The sequence below is a fragment of the Lagopus muta genome, chromosome 16 (genome assembly GCF_023343835.1).
Source record: "Lagopus muta isolate bLagMut1 chromosome 16, bLagMut1 primary, whole genome shotgun sequence".
Taxonomy (NCBI): Eukaryota; Metazoa; Chordata; class Aves; order Galliformes; family Phasianidae; genus Lagopus; species Lagopus muta.
Genome location: NC_064448.1, coordinates 10,248,348 through 10,261,419, shown reverse-complemented (window position 1 = coordinate 10,261,419; position 13,072 = coordinate 10,248,348). Strand labels below are relative to the sequence as shown.

The 13,072-nt window shown below is 49.0% G+C and overlaps 1 protein-coding gene across 2 annotated transcripts in view; it reads left to right on the top strand.

The window, feature by feature from the left end:
* The window catches only part of TOX2 (TOX high mobility group box family member 2), a 113,008-nt gene extending 109,084 nt beyond the window's left edge, over nucleotides 1–3,924 (top strand). Inside the window, exon 9 of one of the 2 annotated variants that reach the window (XM_048963543.1) lies at nucleotides 2,769–3,924. In XM_048963543.1, the coding sequence (XP_048819500.1) occupies nucleotides 2,769–2,805 (37 nt within the window). In that variant the 3' untranslated portion in view covers nucleotides 2,806–3,924. The remainder of the gene's footprint in view (nucleotides 1–2,768) is intronic. The other variant, XM_048963544.1, reaches the window with a different exon arrangement.
* Nucleotides 3,925–13,072: the final 9,148 nt, after the last annotated feature.

Below are 13,072 nucleotides of genomic sequence, written 5' to 3'. Positions count from 1 at the left end.
AGGAAAGTGATTATCCAGATCTCTTCATCTTCTTGCCTGTGCTGTTTATCCAGTTCTGCACTGATTTGCTAGCTGTGCTCAGAGCTTTCGGGCTGCCCCTTGCTGCCTTGCTCTGAGCTGGGCAAGGAAAGACTGGATGTTGCGTTGAGGGACATGGTTTAGTAGGAGCTATTGGGAATAGGTGAACGGTTGGACTGGGTGATCTTTTAGGTCTTTTCCAACCTTAGTGATTCTATGATTCTATGATTCTATGGGCACAGGGTGAGCTACAGCTGCCAGCAAGGCTTGTGCAGAGCAGCAAAGGGAACAGACATCTCACTGGGTATGATTCATCAGCACGGCTTTGGGTATCATTGGGAAGCCTCTGGATCATGTTACTGCCCGTTTCAACCTCCAAATGGCATTCAGCTTAATTGTAATTTAAGCAAAATCAGCAATAGTCTGGGTGGGGAAGGGATTATTTTCTGTCCTGGTGCTCAGCTATGGAGCCCCAGGTTCCTGAAAGCAATGATCTCATTGACTGGCCCAGCACACCAGCAGTGTGCCTGGCTCTCAGATGAGGATGCTGATTTCATGCCTGCCCTTGGCATTTCTTTAGCTTTTGTGATGCACTGGCACTGCTTTAGCTGGGGTAAAACCTCCCAGTCTTGCATTTCCTTTTGTGCTTGTCATCCAGACATCTGAAAAGCTAACAAGGTGGGCTTTCTCTCTGTCCTTCCCCATCTAATAGATCTCTTTAGGAAGGATTGCTGAAGCTTTTTTTTTTTTCCCCCAGCCAACTGGTACTGATTATAATGCTATTGGACTTTTCTTCTTCCCTTACACCCCTCAGATTCCAGGATCTTTCGAGCAGACACTCCTTAATTCATAAATCAACCATACTAGAGGGAGCTTTAGATGTTTCTTAGCCCATCCTCTCCCCATTTAAAATGAGTTTGTGCTCACTGACTTCCATCCAATTTTTCTAGCTCTTTCTGGGCTCGAGCCCAAGCTAACCCAGCCTGCTAGCAAAGACACGAGCCTCCTTTCCCCATCTTAGTGCATGACTATCACATCCCACAAGCAATTGCAGCATCCAATTTCGTTGCTTTCTGCCATCGTATCACAGACTTACGCAGTCCCCTGTCTCCCCCACCTGACAGCCTTGCTCTCACACTTGCTCATTCCCAGGCACCCACCGAATACCTGCGTTTGCAGTGAGTTTCTCCAATGCACCAAGCTCCCCTCTATCCTGGTTGCAGCTCAGTTTGCAAATACTTTCGATATTCCTACAGGCACCTCACCATTTTTTTTTCTCTTTCCATACCAAAGCTGTCTTCAGCATTTGTTTGCATTTGTCTCCTACTGTTTAGGTTTGTGATGGCAGCACTGAATGGCAGTCATCTTCCTACCTCCTTCTTTTCATTAGCAGTAGGTGACTTTATCCTCCAGGTTTCGGGACATGTTGTTAAGGCCCAGTGAAGATGCTGAGCCACCTGCTCAGTTCTGACCCTGCTTTGCATGGGAACCAGGCACTTCCAAGGCCCTTCCAGCCTGCATTATTCTGTGTGTTCCAAAAATTCCAATGAATTTCACCTCATCCATAGCCTAGGCCTGCAAATTATGTGAGCTGCTTAGAACCAGTACCTGTGTGTCATTGCCTGGTGCTGTGACAGAGGTGTGCTGGCTTGTCTCTCCCTTGGCATTGCTGTCCCTCATTGATGCCAACCTGGTGGGCGAGCTGTGGACGCCCAGCAATGTGGCACAGAAATGTTGAAGCCCAGAAGTGATGGTGCTCTCTGCAGTCACATCCAGGCTGATTGCAAAGTGAGGCCTCGCCTCCCCACCCAGATTGGGTTCTTTTTGGGGTATCAGCATTCAGCACCTTTCCTCCTCTTTTCCCACTCTTTGGGGTTAAGGAGGAGATGATCTCAGGTAAACCTTGTCCACATACAGCCAGCTGCTCCATCCAGATTCTGGCAGCCTCACCAATCCCTGCTAACCATGAAGCAATTCACTCTTAAGCAGGGGAAACTTCCAAATCAGACACTAAGTGAGCAAACTTTATAAAAAGACAGAGGCGCAACATCACAAATGCACTTAGTTCGGGTTCAATTATTTATGGCAATATGCTGTAATGAACTGGGAAGTGTTCTGTAGCCTATTTTGTAAAATTAATGAAGTTTTAGTATCAGAATACCTCTCTGCTGTTCACTGGTATTAAATCTTTGCTGAGTGCAGTAGGGAACACTCTGCATTTAAAATGCAGATTATAAAACGTGGAGATTAGCAAAATGCAGACTTGTCTGTGCTGCACTCTATCAACAAAAGCACTGCTTGTTGGCTGCTGTTTTCCCATTATTCCACTCACAATCACACCCACACCAGAATTTCCCAAAGCCTTGCAGTGTTCTTCTCTACTTTTAAGGCCAAGGCGTCTTTGTGGAGACGATCAGATGTGTGCAAACAGTAAGCCCTGTTGAAATGAAATGGGCTTCAGAGCAATACCACATCGTGCTTTAATGTGGGAGAGGGACCCACTCGTCTCCTGGGGCCACAGCCCCGAGCTGCCGGAGCTCGAGGAGCGTTTGGGCACTGCTCCCAGCCATGGGGTTCAGGTGGGCTGTGTGGATCCAGAGGTTGGGCTCGACGATCCCCATTAGTGCCTTCCAGCTCGGGGTGTTGTGTGACCCTGAGCCAGGTGTGCAGATGGCTGAGCAAGTGCCCATTTCTGCTGCCAAGCGCCGCCCTGCTGCCCATCTCACCTCCTGCTCTCGTTTCCCTTACAGCATGCTGCCGAGGGACAAGGCACTCTACCTCACCTAAGGCTGTCCATCTGTCCCAGGAGGCTCAGATGAAGGACACGTGGCAGGGTCTATCTTACAGACAGCGTGGCGAGGCTCCGAGCAAGTCGTACTGCCAAGAGAGCAACCTCTGCACCTCGCCGCTGGCTTCGTCCCCAGGCTCTAAGAGCAGTTTTCTCTGATTGCTTTTGAACTCTAAAGTCTACTTTCCGTGGAAGACCAGAACCTCGTTAATCACAAAGAACAACAAAAAAAAAAAAAAAAAGAAAATAGTATAAAAAATAAATAAACACAAAACCAACAAAAAAAATAATAATGAAATAAGGACACAATTTTTCTGCTTGCCATCAGCTTAGCTACAGACTACTTTCCTAGTGAACTGCTTTTAGATGCAGCATAAGCCCAGGTCTGGTGTCCTCAAGCATTAGGCCAGCTCAGTAGGAGGATGCACTCTTTTGACTTGCTAACAGCACTAAACTTTGTGCAAGAAAAATGTGAAGTTTGTGTGAATATTGTACATGCAAAGGCCTTGGATGTCTGGCAAAAAAAAATACAAAAAGTAAATAAAAACTATTCTTAGGTAGGTGGGGTGAGAGGAGAAGGCAAAACATGGGAGGGAAAATGTGAAACAGATCATGAAAATATAATTTGTTGGATAGTTGTAAGTAGTTTACTAAGTGTTTTAGAGCTGTGCTAAAGACATCTTTAAGATTTTTTTGTGAAAAAAATTAGTAGTTTACTTTATAGTAAAAGCATTTTATATTAATTGTAGCACATTTTTTAGTTATACATAGAAGGGAGATGTGTATAAAAAAAAAACCAACAAAAAAAAGCCTGCCAAACTTGTTTCTATTATTTGTACAGCAAGAAATGGACAATTTATATCCATGTTGTATGGCATTATTATATTTTTCCTGCCATATGTCCATCTATTTAAAAAATTGCTGACAATGATTTTTGTCTATTTATGAAGAATTAGAGAGCATAATTACGGTTTCTCATAAGGTGCATTTTTCTTTTATTTTTATTTTACTTTTTTATGTTGTTTGATGGTGCTGTGTTCGCAGCACCTGGCACATTCACGATGCTTATCTTACCTTTCTTTATAATAAAAGATAAGAAAAATAGACCTGAACCAGTGTCTCCTTGTGCTGGGGTTGGCCTCGGCCATGGTGCCCGTGGTGCCCATGACTTGTCCTTGTCCCATCCCTCCTTCCTCTTCCACCACATCCTCACTCGTTTTCTTTCTTCCCCTTGCTTTGGGCCAACAGGACTTCACTCAGAATGCCTGGGACCACCTCTGGCAGTGGAAATGGATCACCGAGCAATGACCACCACAGCAGACAGGTGTTTCTCATTTGCTGTCTTGAAAAGCACCAACCCTGTGCTCAGCAGAGGGTGCTTTGAGCAGCTGCCCAATGCATTTAGCTGCAGAAGTGCAGAATCCTGGAATCGTATCGTAGAATCATGGAATCACCAAGGTTGGGAAAGACCTCTGACATGCAGTCCAACCACCCACCTGCCATCGATATTTCCCCTCAGCTCGTGTCCTTTGGTACAACACCTGAACATTTCTTGAACGCCTCCAGGTCCGTGTCCCCACCACCCCCCTGGAGTGACCTGTGCCCCAGTCCATGGGCCACCAGGTGCCCACGAGAGCCCTTTCCAACTCTTCCTAGGGAACACTGGTGAGAAGGACAAGCACAAATGGAAAGGATGGGAAATGTGAATGGTGTAGAAACGAACACGATGTGAAATTTCACACCCCAGGCTTCCTGTCTGGTGGAAACCCGTTAGTTAATGTACCGTTTTAAGCCTATTTTCAGAGGCAGCCTTGTCCATAGGAGTCTCACCACGCTCTGTTCCTAGCACACAGGTTGCAGTCATTTAGATAAAGCCTAGTTTCTGCCAGTGTGCATTTAAATGGAAAAATGTGAAGTGGCAGCATGGCTGTGTTTCTCATGCAATTGGGAGCATCAGGTCATGTTTAGGTCCCAGTCTCATAGTTAAGATCCTAGTATTCCCACTGTTACCTGTTAATGATGAAGGTGGCCTTAACACTTACATCCTCCAATGACTTTAAATAACTTGTTAAGCCTTCAGACCATTCTAACAATTCAGAGGGAGCTCACCCTTCGAGCTTAAAGGGTTTTTTTTATGGGCTAAATGATATTTTTCATTGCCCAGTGGTTTTATATACTCTTTCAAAATGCTGCTGTGCCCTGTGCTTATTGCATGAAGTCCGACTAGAGTGCCAAGCTCTGGTCCATCACACAGGGCAAGGAGCTCATGCTGGAGGTCATCCTGCTCCGTCCTCTGGTTGACGTGTGCTGCAGAATCCCCTACGACCCGCTGGCATGTCCAAAAGAGCCACCCCAAAATCCCAGTCTGTGCCACCCAGAAGCTGCCCTCTGCCCTCAGCGGGGGAGGATCTGCAGGTGGCTCAGGGCACGCTGGGTTTGGGATCGGATGCTGGGAGAGATGGAGGCAATGGCAACACGGCATGGGATGGCGAGCCCCTGGGACACCAACACATGCAGTCAGCCTGACAGGAAGGATGTGCTCTCCTACTCGCCCAAGGCCATCACAGCCTTACTGCCAAGCGACTGAGCGGTGCCCCCTCTGCTGAGAATATTTGCCTTCACTGCATGAGAGTGAAATCAAGACGTGACGGTGTGAATCGCCTTTCATTAGAGCTGTAACATGCTTTAACCCCAACCTTCCTGCTCTCTGAATGGCACAGATAAAAAGCACCAAGTGCCTCTTCCTTGTCCTATTACCCGTTTTGGTATAATCACAGCAACCCTTGAGTAGAGCAGAGTGACATCAGCCTTTATTCACTATTAGCTTTAGTAGAAAATGCAGTAACTGGCTCTGAAAAGTTACCTGACCTCCCTGTGTGCCTTGGGGTCAGACCTGCCCGAGCCCTCCCTGTGCTCCCAACCTCCCACTGAGAACCTTTCAATTCCAGGCGGTTAACCTAAATCTCTCTCCCTACAGAGCAAATCCCTCACGTTTGAACATCACGGAGAACTCATTGCTTTCCTTGTTGCAGTAATTTTTTCCATGTTTGAACAAGGATATCGGCTCCCCCTGTTCTCCTCCTGTGAGCAGGTGCAATTGCTCCGCACGGCTCACGTTCTGCTGCCAGACTGCCTGCAGAGCTGCTGCTCCTAGACAAGGAGCAACCCCTTATCCTCATCACCAAGGTTGGAAAAGACCACTGAGATGACCAAGTTCAACCCCAGAGCAGTGAAGCCAGACCCAGGCAGGAGTTCCTAATGATGGAGAAGAAATCCAAGAGGCAAAGAGGCACACAGGAAGAAACCTCGCTAATTGACTTGGGCTTGTGAGGCCATAATTAGCAACACAGTGAAATGTAATGGGGAGTTTCCCAGTCTCACCAGAGGGATCTCAGCAGTGTTAACCCTTTGGAGCAGGGAGGTGTATGAAGGAAGTTTGCACCCCCATGGTTCATCACCTCAGTATGAGCATTCACACGGCTCAGAGTGCAGCATTCCTCACCTCAGCACACGAGCAGTGCAAAATTATCTCTTTGAACAGCGAGTTTTTGCAGGGGAGAGATGAGAGGAATAACAGTCCTCCTGGATGAAATGCTGTGCTGTCCAAAAGGGCAATTTAGAGTCTGATTTTAGACCAAATGTTTTATCACCATATCCTCAGCTCTTCTTGACTTTGAACTGCAGTGTGGTCAATCAGCATAATACCTGGCACAGTAACTGCTTTAGGCTTTATTCCTGGTGAGGCTACTTTATTACTCTGTGAGCCCATTAGAGAGCTTTCTGCTGCTCTGCCAGCATTATTTGTGGGGACAGAAAGTCAACTAATGCAGAATGTACGAGGTGGGTGTTTTTGCAGGTGATACTGGGGTGCTGGTTTGCAGTATGAGTGCAACTAAAGGAGGGCTGGAAGAACAGAGTGCTCAGCTCTCCATCTCAGCTGCTCCAGGGCTCCTGCTAGCCTTGCTTTGCCCTTCTGCCCATGCTCATGCCCCTGTGTCTCCAAGGCAGCAAAGGGCTGGGAGCCCATGGCAAGACTCTGCCCAGGATTAGATATAACTTCTCATGGCAGCGCATCACATATTGCCCTGCATTTGCTGCAGTGGGATGGCCAGGTTTCCAAGAGCAAAGGAACGTAGTGGGGGCTGTGTGCTCTCTCCTCATCAGGCTGGGTACTGGGGGAGGCTGCTCATCATTCCCAGCCCCCTTCAATGGGGGAGCCTTGAGATGGGTCGGATCCTCATCCTCACCTCCCAGGAGCAATGCCAGGAGGTGCTGCAGGGCTGGCCCTTGCTCGTAAAGTCACCTGCACAGCTTTGGGTCCTGGCAGCTCTCAGCTTTGGTGGGAGGATAGAATTACTCGAGCTGGAATCACACTACAATTTCATTATGAACCAAGCACCTTTCACTGCAAGGAAAGAGGAAAGAATAATAACTGCTTTTCAGTACATAATCAACGTGCCCCATTGTTTTCCAGATGAATTTTGATCACGGAAGACAGTTATGACTATAGAATAGACTGCGGAACTGTAGGCCATTGCGATGCTGAGGGGCCACGTGCTGCCCTGCATGGTCCCACAGGGAACACCAGGGCCACCATCTGCACCCAGGGGGACAGTGATGGAGTGATGAAGGAGTGATGTTGGGGCTGGCAGGAGCTACATGTGCTTTCTGGCCCACCTCCTGCTCCAACAGCTCTGTGCTGCCTCCCTTTGTGCCACACAACAGGAGTCTGGTGGGGATGCTGGGTGCCCAAACACATCCCTCCATCCCACTGGGGCACTCAGGTAACATGCACTCGTATCTGTTTCCTGGTTAGGAGCCTGTAATGCCTGCCATGGGAGGAGGGCTGGAAGAAATCCCAGGGATTTGGGACTTCTCCAGAAGACAGCATGGCTTGGGGGAAGTTAGCAGAGAAACAGGATAGAGGCATTTCAGAACATATTGAACCTTTTTCTTTTTCTGGAACGCAGGCATTTGCTAGATGCTGTCTCCGGAAGCACTACACTACAAGTAGATTTATTGGCTTGCAGCACAGTTTATACTAATTTTTCATCCTCCAGCAATTTACACAAAATATTTCTGTAGTTATGTGTGGCGTTTTTGTAATTAGATCCTCACTTAACTGCTTTAATTGTGGCTGGTCTTTTGGCAGAGAGATTGGGTAGCACCACCTATTAGGACTTGTGCAATCTCCCACTCACCTGAATCACTGTGGGATACAGAGGGGAAAAAAAGAGCGCAAGCATTCCCCAGGCTGCCCTGCCAAAAGCTTGGAAATGTCACACGGAGAGCCTCTGCCAGCTTCTAAAGTTATCTGAGGAAGAAGGAGGGACAGGATGGACGTGAAGGCCATTGCCATCCCCAAAGGCCACCGCCTGGGGGTTCCTCACATCACCTCAGTCACTGAGCGAGGGTCACAAAGGGCCACAGCCTTACTGCCTTCCCTATGGACAGCCAGCCTGGAAAGCTAGACTGAGTTAATAAAACTCAGAGCACATCACGCTAATTACCCTGAGCGTGAGCAAAATGAGTTTCATCCCACCAGGTGTCCCACTGGGAGCTGAGTGGGCAACTCCTGGCTCCCTCACTTGGGCTCTGGGGAGATGGTCCCATCCCCACCCCAAGCACCAAACTGTGGGCTCAAAGCACATGGGGAAAAGCCCTCCTCAGAGTTTGGGAGACGTTCAGCCAAAGCTCCGCGCGCTCTCAGAGCCCCTCTCAGCACTCAGTGACTGCACTGGAAACACCTTTCAGACCGAAGGCTGAATCAGGTTTGGGGCACTGTAAACCATGAGAAGAAATAGTGAATATCTCACTTTGAATAACTGAAGAGCAATCTAAATTTATGATGCAATACAAATGCATAGTTTCCATTTGAAAGGTGAGAAAAATGTGGTTTCTCAGACCCCCTCAGCAATGCAAGACTGCTGGTCGGGTCCTGTGCTTCTATTTGTTGTTTTTCCTTTGGCCCTTCCATAATACTGAAAGCATTAAAGCAAGAAACATCCTCAGGTTGATTTCCTTTCTTTTCTCTGCACTGGAATAACTCGGCACTTCACTTTTGTCTTTTTAAGTTGCAATTTTTACACAGTTGCAGCATTATTTAATGCTGCAGAGCTGAAAAGACTGGAAAACCTGGAGCAAATGTCTTCACTTCCCATGAGCATCACCCATCCATTCCTTTGTGTTTTTGAGTTTGGCACAGAGAGAAAAAGACAGAAATAAGAGAGAGAGGAGGAGCTGAAGACATGAATAATTTCTTCTCTCCCAAACCCAAAATGAAAAGAAAATGTGAATACAGAATGAGACAAACTTTGATTTCTGTTCTTTCATCCAGAAGTTTTCCATGAGAAGATAAAAACGCGCCTCTACTCCACACCCGCTCCCCAGTAAGCCCCACTGACTGTATGGGCTTCTCCCACAACACGAAACAGCCCTGGTTCAGAACGCGAACAGAGGATCCTGTGGTGCTTTTGGTGGGTTTTAGATCAAGTCTAAATTGATCTAAAGTCACTGTAACTTCAGGGTCTCCACTCAGTTCAGTGCACCACGAAGCGCAGGGTTGGGGTGGGGAATACAAGACTTTCCCCTACATTTAGAACTGGGCAGCACTCCTACAACAGCATTAAGCGGATCAAAATATCATCTGGGTTCCAACTTCCTTGCCACAGACAGCATTGAAGTCTTGTATTATCAGGACTTAAATATTTCCTCTGGTATAACCTCAGAGTACCTCAAGAACAAGTCCATTAAATATTGCCTAAGTGGGAACAGGCTTGACTTTCCTGATTGCCTCCATCCCAGAGGAGCAAGGGAATGGATTGGCAAGTGACAAGCAAACCTGAGTGAAGGATTTCCTTGAAGCTGAGCAACACCACATGTGCTTGGAGTGCCAGCGCTCAACTGGCAGCTCTTGGAGTGTCACAGGAGCCGTCTGCCAATTCATCTTTCCTCTCTACGTCCAGATCTTTCCCAAGGTTCAGCTGCATGGGACTGCCTGCCACCATGTTTGCACAGCAATGGGTCAGCAAGTGCTGGTCCTGCTCGGCTCACCAAGTGCTTAAAGACAGCTTACTGCATTGCCCAGACAGCCACCAGGTAGACATGCCTGAAAACAAACCTTGGTCCCTACCTGCAGTGATTCTGGTCTTGCCACAGTATCACAGAATGGCCAGGGTTGGAAGGGACCTTAAGGATCACGAATCTCCAGCCCCCTGCCACACGCAGGGCCACCAACCTCCTCATTTCATACCAGCCCAGGCTGCCCAGGGCCCCATCCAACCTGGCCTTGAACACCTCCAGGGATGGACGGAGCATCCACAGCCTCTCTGGGCAGCTGTTCCAGCACCTCACCACTCTTATAGTAAAGAACCTGTGGTGGCCACTGTCCTGCAGTGGTACAGGGATGCAGGGCAGCATAGCCACACTGCACAGGACAGGATGCACCCAGCACCCGAAGCTATGCTCAGCACCCAGCTCCCCACTGCTGCTGCCTGGGGGCTCAAATGTGCCCAGCATCCAAAGCCACAATGACTTGGGGTGCCGCAGCAGTCAGTTCTCAACTGTCCACTCTGAAGCAGCTGGGCATAGGAACGTTCACCTGGCGACTTGTGTTTCAGATATCTTGAGGGTCTGCAAGGCAGACAGCTCCCAGTGCATCCCTGTCTCATGGTGTGCCCACAGGTGCAGTGGGCTACCAACCTGCTGGCTGGGACCAAGCACGTGAAAAAGCCCTTTGCCCAAATACGTGCTGGTAAGAACCCGGCAAGGAGCCCCTTGGAACAGAACACGACACAAGCCCTAGGCTGCCAAATCCAGCCAGCAGGGCTGGCCGAGGTCATGATGACCACAAGGAAGTGCCAGCCAAGCACCATGGCTTTGTTCCTCGTTATGCAACAGGCAGGACGGAGGTTTCCGGTGGTATTTGCAGCGGGAGGTGGAGCCCACGAGGCGTGAAGGTCCACCTCTCACCGCAGACCTTTCCACTCGGCGTTTGACGGCGTTTGCTTCTCAGTTTATTATCTTGTGGTTTCAAACAATACAGGAAGGATGTAGGTGTTTGCAAGAAGAAAGAGAAGGAGGAGGAGGGCTGGCAGGCCGCTGCCGGGGGGGCTTCTCGACGGGTGCTACTTGCTGGAAACCGCTCTCCCACGCGCGTTATTAAAGGTGATGAAATTAATTTGGGGGAACATAGTCTACAAAAGGGTCATGTTCCCAGCAGGGCTGGGCTGGGAGGGGCAAAGGTCATGAGTGAGAGCAATCCTGCGTGGGAAGTTCCCTTTAAAACTCAAAGGAAAGCCAACAACCCAAGGGCCTGTAGGAGCCCCAGCAGCGTGTGGAGACTGTGGGCAAGGTTCTTCTTGGAGCCCAGGGTGCTGCAGGTCCTCATGGCTGTGCACACTGCTGCAAAGCCCACAGAAGACCTGATGGCCATAGGGATGGAGCTCACTGGATGCAGGCAGGTGCCAGCTCCTGACCTGCCCTGGGCAGCACCTCCACCAAAGCTCAGCACCTTCTAAAACAGCTTCTCCACCCTCACCTTCCCTCCAAGCCACCCATCTGTGCCATTCTCTCCTCTCCCACCCACTGAGTGGGCACAACATCTTTACAGCAATTTCTTTTCCCTTTGATAGTCTTGAATGAACCATGTACCAGCAGCACATTCTAGAATCACAGAATCATTAAGGTTGGAAAAGAACATTAAGATCATTTAATCCAACCCAACCCATCACACCCCATCTCCATTCAGCACATGGCCATCACAGCATAACACCCAGGAAGCATCTCCAGCAGGAGTGGATATGCTGGCACTGGAGTCACCCCAGCATGGAAATGAGCCTGGGTTGTGCACGTCTACCTTGTGCAATGAGGGATTAGGAAAGACAACAAGGAAAAGGAGGCTGGGATGCTGCTTGGGTGATCCAGTGGGTTCCATCTTCAACAAAGTCTGCAAAGTACTACCAGTGAGTTATTTCTGCCCCGCACTGAGCAGTCCAGGTAAAAGATTTGGAAAATTTAGGTTGGATGTGGGAGGTTGAGGTTGGATGCTGGGGGAAGTTCTTTCCTATGGAGAGGCTGTGGATGCTCCGTCCATCCCTGGAGGTGTTCAAGGCCAGGTTGGATGGGGCCCTGGGCAGCCTGGGCTGATATTAAATGGGGAGGTTGGTGGCCCTGCACGTGGCAGGTTTGGAGCTTCCTGATCCTTGAGGTCCCTTCCAACCTGGCCATTCTGTGATTCTGTAAAAAGCCAGTGATCTCCAAACCTTGGGAACCTCACATGGGAGCAGCTGGGCAAGAGTTTGCCCCAGCCCTAGAGAAGGAACAGCATTGGATCATAGAATCACAGAACTGTTTGCGTTGGAAGGGACCACTGAAGGGTCCGATTCCCCAGCAGTAAACACCTACAGCTCCATCAGGCTGCCATGAGACATGAGAGGTGGGACGTGGCTCGGCCCTGACACCAATGTCCCCTTCCCACAGGGACATGGCACACTGGGAAGGTGCTGGCAGCTCCCTGTGGCTGTGAAAGGTGTATTGCTGCCGCAGTGACAGGGAAGCTGTGCTCTTGAGTGGTGCTATCTCATCTATTTTGCAAATACAAATGTGATAGAAATCTGCAAAATAAGGAATATGCATTAACTTCTGAAAAGTTTTGACTACATATCATTATCCGTAATTTTGCTGCTTTGATTTGCATATTCATAAAAGAAACATACAGCACGGATGTGTCAAAGGCTTTCAGATGAGTACGAACAAAACCAGCAGACTTGCAATCTCAGTTCTGAAGTAATTGCTAGGAAGATTTTGCTTTCCCTGATGTTTGTTTAATGGTTTGTCCCTGAGCTTGTGAAGCTGGGAGCTGGAGCATCCCAAGGCATGAGCATCCTGGGCAGGAGAATCCTGGGGGCAGGAGCTAGCCCTTGGATTGTGCTGTGTGCACAGCAGTGACCCATCCTGAAGCACACGTGATACACCAGCACCAGCAGGACGAGTCGGTGGCATTCCAACCAGGTGTGGTTGTGTTGGGCTGTCCCAGCCCCAGCAGCACTCAGCATCCTGCAAAGAGCAAAGGGAGCCGATGCACTGCACGCATCGAGCTGCAGGAGCTGTGCACACCCTGCCAAGCTCCATCAGCGTGCACTACAGGTGCTGCTCAGCCCTTATTTTGCAGCCGTGGGACTCAAGCTGATAGACCTGGGGTGGTGGCAACGCCTGCAGCACGGCTGATGCTGAAGTGATAAAGAGCACAAGAAACGTTGCTTTTAA